The 8,908-nt window shown below is 43.1% G+C and overlaps 1 protein-coding gene across 1 annotated transcript; it reads right to left on the reverse strand.

Moving 5' to 3' along the window:
* Positions 1-475: 475 nt before the first annotated feature.
* Positions 476-7,608, reverse strand: LOC109678695 (fat storage-inducing transmembrane protein 1-like). The gene is given in 7 exon segments (XM_074066896.1): positions 476-979; positions 982-1,112; positions 1,471-1,617; positions 6,427-6,521; positions 6,613-6,685; positions 6,818-6,933; positions 7,501-7,608. Coding segments are annotated over 6 exon segments (975 nt in total). The 5' UTR covers positions 6,868-6,933; positions 7,501-7,608; the 3' UTR covers positions 476-500.
* Between the last annotated feature and the right edge of the window lie 1,300 nt (positions 7,609-8,908).

Raw genomic sequence — 8,908 nt, forward strand, 5'->3', positions numbered from 1 at the left:
TATATATATATAACAAAGGGCACTGTTATCTGCCTTAGTAGCACCATTCTTTGATATCACAGTCCCAGATTGCTAGAGGTCTGCAGACCAGGAGACTGAAAGGAGGGGAACAGCAGGGGAGACAGAGATCATGCAAAAAAAGGACAAAGTTGATGACATCAGGGATAGCTAAGGAATGCCAGCAACATCATTTTTCATTTTTCTTTTTTTTTTTTTTTTTTTTTGCAGTACTGATGTTTGAGCTCAAGGCCTTCACCTTGAGCCACTCTACCACTTCTATTTTTGTGATGGTTTTTTTTTCAATAAGGTCTGGAGAACTATTTGCCTAGGCTGGCTTCAAACCACAGTCCTCCTGGTCTCTGCCTCCTGAGTAGGTAGGATTACAGAGGTGAACCACTGTGGCCCAGCACTAGACCTTATTCTTACCCTACCCACTCTTTCCAGGCCCCAAATAAATGATGACAGGAGCCAGAGCCAGGCCTGATGTGCCTTTATTTCTTTCAGTTATGCTTGCGGCTGGAGTGGGGGTGGGGGAAGAGCCCATGACCTGGGCTCCCTGGTGACCAGGGCTGATGATACCAGCTGCCATAGGTGAGGAACCAAGCAAAGGTGCCCACTGCAGCACCCACCACCTTGTGAGTGTACTGGTGGAAACAGACGACAGTACAGAGCAGCAAGAAGTTCCAGAGGCCCAGCAGCAGCACATTGAGCAGGAAGACAAGGCGCAGGGGTGTGCCAGCCGGCAGCCCATGGGCCAGGTACTTGGCGAACACTGCTGCTTCTTCGGCCATGAGCAGGCAGCAGAAGGTGAGCAGGAAGGTGTGGGAGGAGACTGTGTAGCCCCGCCACTGGTGGCCAGCAGCCAGACAGCTGCGGCGGTCAGGCAGCTCATGGAGCAGCAGGCCCTGGGGTAGAGGCTCAAAGCAAGAACCAGTCAGGTCCTCAATGAGGAAGAAGGCCTGGCCGGCCCCTCGCCACAAGCTGCCCCCACCACCAGTCGGCTCAGGTGTCTGGCGGTCACTGCCACGCGCCGTGTAGCCAGGAACACCACCAGCAACACAAAGCCCCCCAGGAAGGTGCAGGTCCAGCCCCATGCGGAATTCACAAACTTTCTGTGGGCAGAGAAGAGGAAAGGCTGCTAAGACCCCCAACCCATCCTCCACCCTGGATTACTCTGTCCAGTTCTGCACATCAGCAGCGCTTCTCCTTCCCACACCCTTGACAGCCCCAGTCATTTAAACTAGTCCATCTCATGCCTAAACTTGGCCTTCTAGGGCCCACATTTCCTCTTCAGCCCTATTCCTGACTTGCCCCGTACCCCCAGGCTCTGTTCCCCTCCCCCTCCCCTGACCTTCTCAACCACCTAGCCTATTTTTAGTGTTCCGACTGGCAGGAGAACAGAAGCCCGAAGAAGGGAGCTGGGCTCTCAGAGTGCAGGGAGCCTGCTCCCAGGGCTTTGAGTGAACTCACATGTTGAAGAAGTTGCCGTGGCTAGCGAAGATAGTCCGAGAGTTGACATGGAACTGCAGAAGGGATCCGAAGATGACCACAGCTGCCAACCAGGCATAGTAGAGGCGCCGTAAGCAGGGGCTGCCCAGGAGGCGGGCAGCCTGTTCACTTCCAAAATACAGCAAGGCAGAGGTCACCCAGAGCAGCACCTTGACCAGGCAACCCAGCAGTGCCTGGATTTGGGCCCTAGCCCCCACCACCGCCCCCGCTCCATGTTCCCTCCCCTCCCCACTAACTGCCTGCTCTGCTGGGCAGCAGAGGAGGGGCTGATCCCCCCAACACTCTGCGGACAAGAACAGACAGTGACAGGTGTGGCAGATACAGGGCAGAGGCCTGATGGCAGCTGGCAAGCCACGGAGAGAGGTGGGGGGCGGTCAGGGGCCAGGATGGCGTGCTGCCACGTCAGCAGGGTCCTGGCCTTGGGTGTGTGGAAGTGTGTTCTGACAGCAGCCTGGGCCCTTTCCTGTTAGCTCTGTGTCCTCAGCTCCAGCCACGTTCTAATTCATAGCTCAGGGTTAGGCCTGCTGTTCAAGACTATTCTTGTCCACAGCCTGCTTGAGTCGCCTGCCTCAGTTTGGTCAAAGTCCCTCTACCGCTACCTAAATTCTAGCATGATTTTACTCCATAGAAAAATCACAGGCCATGAAGATAAAACTAAACCTTGGAAGTCATTAAAACAAATCTGTGTCTTATCACCAAAGTGGTCTGGTTGTTTTCCCTGGGTTCTGAGCAGCAAGGTGAGTGTCTACAACATTGTGTCCACCTCAGGCCCTGGAAAGCCTATTAGCTGGGATGTCCTTTCCAGTGCTATGAAGCCAGCAGCTTGCCCAAGCTCCAACTCCTGTCTGGATGGAGGAGGGGCTCTAAGGGGCTAGTTTGGTTGAAGACAGCTGTGCAAACTGGTGGTTGTGCAAACTAGATGAATATGTCAGGCATCATATCAAATGGGGCACTGTTTGTGTTTATGATGGGGTTTAACTCAGGCCCTTGCACTTGCTAAGCAGGCGCTCTACCACTTGAGCTGTGCCTCCCAACCCAAGGTTTTTTCATTGATCATGTATCACACTTTGTAATAAAAGGATGTAATTCAAAATTAAAGAATGGAGGTGTAGCTCAAGTGACAGGGCATCTGCTTTTCAAGTGCAAAGTCCTGAGTTAAAACCCCAGTTCTACCAAAATAATAAATAAAATTCATTTTAAAAAACTTCCTGGGAGGAAAGATGAAGGAGGGGGTGAATTCAACTATGATAACTTGTCAGTACTTTTGTAAATGTTGCAATGTACTTCCAGTACAATAATGAAAAAAAATTTTCCTGGGCTGGAGGTATAACTTAAGTGGTAGAGCGCCTGCTTAGCAAGCACAAAGCACTGAGTTCAAACCCCAGCACCTGGGGGGGGGGGGAGGGCGGGGAATTTCCTGTGAATGGGTGCTGGTGGCTCAAGTTGTAATCCTAGCTACTCAGCAGGCAGAGATCAGAAGGATCATGGTTTGATGTCAGCCCAGACAAATAATTTGCGAGACCCTATCTTGAAAAACTCCATTACAAAAAAGGGTTGGTGGAGTGATTCAAAGCGTAGACCCTGAGATCAAACCCCAGTACTACCAAAAAAAAAATTCCTGTGATCATAAAGCCCTACAAGTTAATTTTTTATTTTACATCAAATTTCCATAATTATTAGTAGTACTAAATATATGATTAGGACAATCGCTTACATTTTGATGACTGTATTGGAAATGTTTCCTACTGAGGCGAATGGATAGTCCATGGACCCTTGATCAGATGAGGCTCAGTTTTATAAATTCCCTCTTAGTTTGGCACCCTGGAAGTAATACAAGTTCTATGTGAGCTGATAAAATGGGAAGGAGATCCGGCATGACAACTTCACAGTAAAGCTTTTTTGAGGAAAAGAGAACACAGAGGCTGGGGATCTGGACAGTTACTCTTTTTTTTGGCAGTACTGGGGTTTGAACTCAGGACCTCACACTTGCTAGGTAGGTGTTCTTCCTGCTTGAGCCACTCCATGAGCCCTTTTCTGTGAGAGTTTTTTTTTCCAAAATAGTGTCTTGTGAACTATTTGCCCAGGGCTGGCATTGAACCACAATCCTCAGGATCTTTGCCTACTGAGTAGCTAGGGTTACAGGTGTAAACCACTGGAGCCCAGCAGAGTTACTCTTTTAATATCACCTATTTGGGCCAGATGTGGTGGTATATACCTACTCCAGCTAAGGCAGGAGGACTAGTTGAGTCTGGACAACACAGTAAGACTCTACCTCAAAACAAAAAAGTCCCTGTTTGTGAAATAGGTACCCCTTTTACCTCTTGTGGTAAGTCCATCAGCACCCCTGGAAGTACGTTTAGAAAGCATGCATGACATGTTGTGGAGAAAGATCTAGATATAGTGATGTGAACTCCATCCGCCTGACTTTTAGTTTGTCTGAAGCCTGGGGTTCTGAGTGGGAGGCGTCGGTGTCTGCCAGTTTCTCTGGTTCTGCATGCATGGGCCACCTCTTCTAAAGTCTGAAATAGCTCCAGAGTAGAGCTAACGCAGATACTCTTAGGTTCTATCAGAAAACATGCTTATCTTCTGCTATCTCCACGTCTACTCTGATGCTAAGTTTCTGAGGCTGGTGGGGGAGGGCCTGTCTCAAGACTTGGTTAGAAAATAATTTTAATATATTTTTTTCATCTTGGGGCATCAAAGGGATGTTTTCTTCTATAGAGTAGGATAGCTGAAGACTTTGGTGAAACTATTTTCTTGAAGTAAGAAAACATAAGACTTCAGATAGGAAAAAGAACAAGACAGAAACACTGAGCTAGGTTCCCACAGACAGTTTAGTGGGGGAGCCAAAGCCAGTAAGAGGACAAAGGAGTCCTACTTCAACCTCCTTTCTTGAAGCTGCTGGTCTCCAGCAGGATAATCAGGACCCTCTGGGAAGCAGGGCCTGCCCCACGCTGGGCCCCATGCAGCTTCTGGGAACTCCTGCCTCTCACACAGCCGTCAAAACTCAAAGACCCAGGTATAAGAGACACAGTCCCCACCCCTGAAGGGTGCTGAGGAAACACCTCTCTCCACCCTGCCCTCTCCCGAAGACCTCCCAAGTGGCTTGAGTGACAGTCACACACTACCAACATACTAACATACAAATACACTGACAGAGACTAAGTCACTCACTCTCACACTAACCCACACATAAACACTCACACATACACACCTACACGCAAACACACATACACACATTGACTCACACACACAGATACACACACCTTCACACACTCAGAGACTCATACACCCTCACACAAAAACAAGTTCACGTTCTCACACATATATTCACCTACACATGCACACCCTCACACACATACACTCACACATACACACATTCACAACACTTACACTACCACACACATACACTCCAACACTTACACTCACACACAAACAAAATCACATATGCACCCACTCTCACACTCACTCACACACTCATTCATACTCACTCATACTCAAAAATAGACTCACACACAAACACACTCACAAACATACACATATACAAACAACACACATAGATGCCAACACACACACACACACACCCATACACACTCCGAAACACAAGGACTCCCTCATCCTCACACACTCACACATATGTACATACACACACTCACACACACCCACATTCACAAGGACACACACACACACACACTTAGACAAAACAAAACACACAATTGTACACACTCATACACCAACACACACATACACATAAACAAAATGCCCCTTTAATATTAGTATTTATTCAAGTTTTAAATATAACAGGACTAATTATTGAAGATACAAGTTAAAAATAAGCTGTGCTTCTCAGGTGTATTTGTGAAATGATTGATATACGCATAATTAGAAATAAGAACAAGTAAGAAAAACTCTCTTCTTTAGCTGAACTATACCCCATTTCTTTTTTTCTTTTTTGGCTTTTTAATATAGGGTCTCACTATGTAGCCCAGGCTGGCCTCAAACTCACGATCATCCTACCTCAGACTCCCAAGTACTGGGATTACAGGCATGAGACACCAAGCCTGGCATATTCTTATTTCTTATAAGGGAATAAGCACCCAAATTGAGGGGAAATATATTGTATGTGAGGAACAATGTTTCACTACCTAGCCTTGCTTTTTCTCTTTTTAAAGACATGGAGTCTTGCTATGTTGCCCAGGCTGGCCCTAACTAGCTAGATTCAAAGGGCTCCGCCTCCCTATTACCTGGGGTTGTGGAGGCATGCACCATCTTCCCCAGCAGCTAATTAACTCATCTGTTGCTGTTTTTGGTGCTGGGGATTGAACCCAGGACCTTGCACATGTTAAGTACACACTCTATCAGAGGTACACCCCAATCCCTCTCCCATTTCTTAAAGTCCGTAACTCTAAAGTAAATGATTGAATTCATCCTTTTTTCCCACTGATAGCTATTCTTCCCCCTTACCTTCCACCCTGCTGTGGAGACTCTCAAATGCACTAGGAAGAGAATCTTATCCAAGAGGTGACCCATAGGAAGAAATACCCAAACATCAGGAGTTTTAACTCCAAGGATGTTGACAGCCTTTTAAGCTTCACTCTAACATGTTCCTAATTTTTTAATAAATATTTTTAATGAGTGAAAAACCTGAAAAGTCACTTTCTCTATTCATTTTTTTGTTCCTGAGAGCATTTAGGAACTCAGTAACTTCAGCCTGGTATGGTAGTGCACACCTATAATCCCAACCTTTGGGAATTGGAGGCAGGAAGATAGTGAGTTCCAGGCCAGTCTGGAACAAAAAGAACAAAAATACCAAAAACTTTAATCATAATTACTGTTACTCAGTGAAAAAGAGTTTAAAACCATTCTGCCATCAATCTTTAAATATACACAAATTTAAAAATTAAAACTCAACCATACCTTTTTGTAAAAGTTGGCACAGCAGAACCATCTGTCTTCACATGACAATCTGGGCTATTTAGCAGGTTAACTGGGACTCTTCCAAATGGGCACGACTGAAATGATTTGAAAGACTGAGTAATCAACTGGGAAATGCAAAGACTTCACTACCACCACCTTCATCAAAGCAGACTGAAAGTGACTCACCCGTTTAGTTTTGTTAGTTTGTTTCAGGGGATTTCGATGACTTATTTCGGCATCTTGTGGTGGTATGTTCTCTCTAAACAAAAAGAAAGTACCCAGTTTTTCAAAGAATAATATTCATGTGTATTTCCATTTACTGCTAAACATGGTTACACTTACAAAAAAACTCTTATGTAGACATACTTACATAAATGATGAGTTTTCTTACCCATACAAAAACCTGGCTTTGGTAGCCTGTCCTCTGGAATCACAACCCATGTCCTTACTTTTGTAAATGTCCAACTGAACTGGAGAATGAGTCTTGAGCAGTAAACATTGTAGATGCTGTAAAAATTTCAAAACTGTGGTTAAATTTGTAAGGACATAAAAAGTACACAAAAAGTAATCTTACAGGGCTGGAGGTGTGGCTCAAGCCATAAGAGCGCATGCTTTGCAAGTGCAAAGCCCTGAGTTCAAACCCCACTTCCATCAAAAAGAAAAAGTAATCTTACACATAAGAAAATTTTAAAAATCAATTTATAATAAATAATTGCCCTCCTGTAAGAAGACATGAAGATGTTATCAGGCAATTCTAATTACCTCTTCAATTCTCTTTATATAATTGTCTCCCTGGGATAAACAGCACACTCTGTTTCTATAACCACAAAGCCATTCTCTTGCTTTGACTGAGTTGTTTTTAATGTTACCAATGAAATTTTGATTAGGCACAAAAGATAAGTATCAACAAGGTAGGTAAGATCTTTTTACTTCTAATAGTCTTATCTCATTTCCATTTGCAACTAAACAGATTTTGAGTATTCCATGTAAATATTAGTCCTACAAAAAGTTATTCTGAATCCTTTCTGCAGTACTATCTACCGTGGAAAAATATTAGCACACGTTAATAGTTACCTGATAAACCCTTCTTTTCCTCCTCTGAAAACAGCTGCTTCTTTTGTAGGTTTAAATTACATATGGCAATTTCCAGCATTTCTAACGGTACTGCTCCACTTTCTACAGCTTTATGAAGAAGCAAAAAAGGATAATTGTCATTTTATAAAGCACTCTTCAGCCCAAACTCCAAATACGTATTTATTTCATCAGAGCCTAAGAAAAAATTTAGAACACTTAAGCAAAGATAATTGTCCCAAGACTTATGCATAAGATTTCATAGGCAAATAAGCAATGTCTCATTTCTCATGCATATAATCAACTCTCTTCTGATAACACTACGTATTCAAAGAGTTTCATTGTGTAATATGCAATTTACCATTTTGTATTCATTTATAAATTGTTCACTTTCAGAAGCAACAGAAGTTTAACAGAGCAATACAAAAGAAAAAGCAAAATCTAATTACAGCAGTTAGAAACAGGCAATTCTAGATATTAAAGTAGTCCTAAGAGCAACAGTCTCTTAGAACACACTGTAAGAAATATCATTCACAGAAACATTTAGTCATCAAGGCAAGGTTGACATCTTTGGCTAAAAGGATTTGTGTTTAAAAAAAAAAAAAAAGTGATCAACTTTAGCTGTCAGACTTAGCTATTCCATTCCCTAAATACAAAATGACTGAACGATAATTACCTTTCTGACGACAGACTGCCAAACAAATTTTCTTTGAAATGCAAAATTTATCCTTTGTACTTGATTTATAAATTTTAAATGTACACATCATGCAAATATGGAGTGTTATCAACAATTACAGGACCCATGAGCTATAATGCCACACACTGGCACTCAGGGTAAAAAAGACGATTAAGAGATGACTTCTATTTCTAGTTTCTGTCAGTTTACAAGGTTTACAAATTTTAAAGAACATGAACATATTTGATAGTGGTTAAATCCACACATTTATTGAGAACAGCAGTAAAAGTTCACATAATAAAGAATTTTTAGACAGCAAATGAACAACTTAGATAAGAACTAGTAATTTGAGAGTTTGGTATTTTAAGACTCCCTTTGAAAATCTAATAAAAACTATGGAATACCCTCCACCTCTACAAAACACACACACACACACACCAGACTGAGCAGAAGATTTCAGGGATGTTGCCTATTTCCTGAGCCTATCAAGTCTGTTCAAAATAATCATAATTTTGACCTTAAGGCTACTGCCACATTGCAGTGGCTTAAAATTTCTTTTTTATAGCTAACTCACTTTATGTATTCTAAAGATGTACATTTCACTGCTATGAAACAACAGTTTAAATTCTAAAAGTTATGTGTCTTTCATTTTACGATACTCAGTGAAGAAGCAACTCTTCTTTAGATGTATCCTGACTCTTATAGCACAAACACTATGTTCATGCTGATGTTCAT

Source organism: Castor canadensis, chromosome 3 (genome assembly GCF_047511655.1).
Source record: "Castor canadensis chromosome 3, mCasCan1.hap1v2, whole genome shotgun sequence".
In the NCBI taxonomy this organism is placed as follows: domain Eukaryota; kingdom Metazoa; phylum Chordata; class Mammalia; order Rodentia; family Castoridae; genus Castor; species Castor canadensis.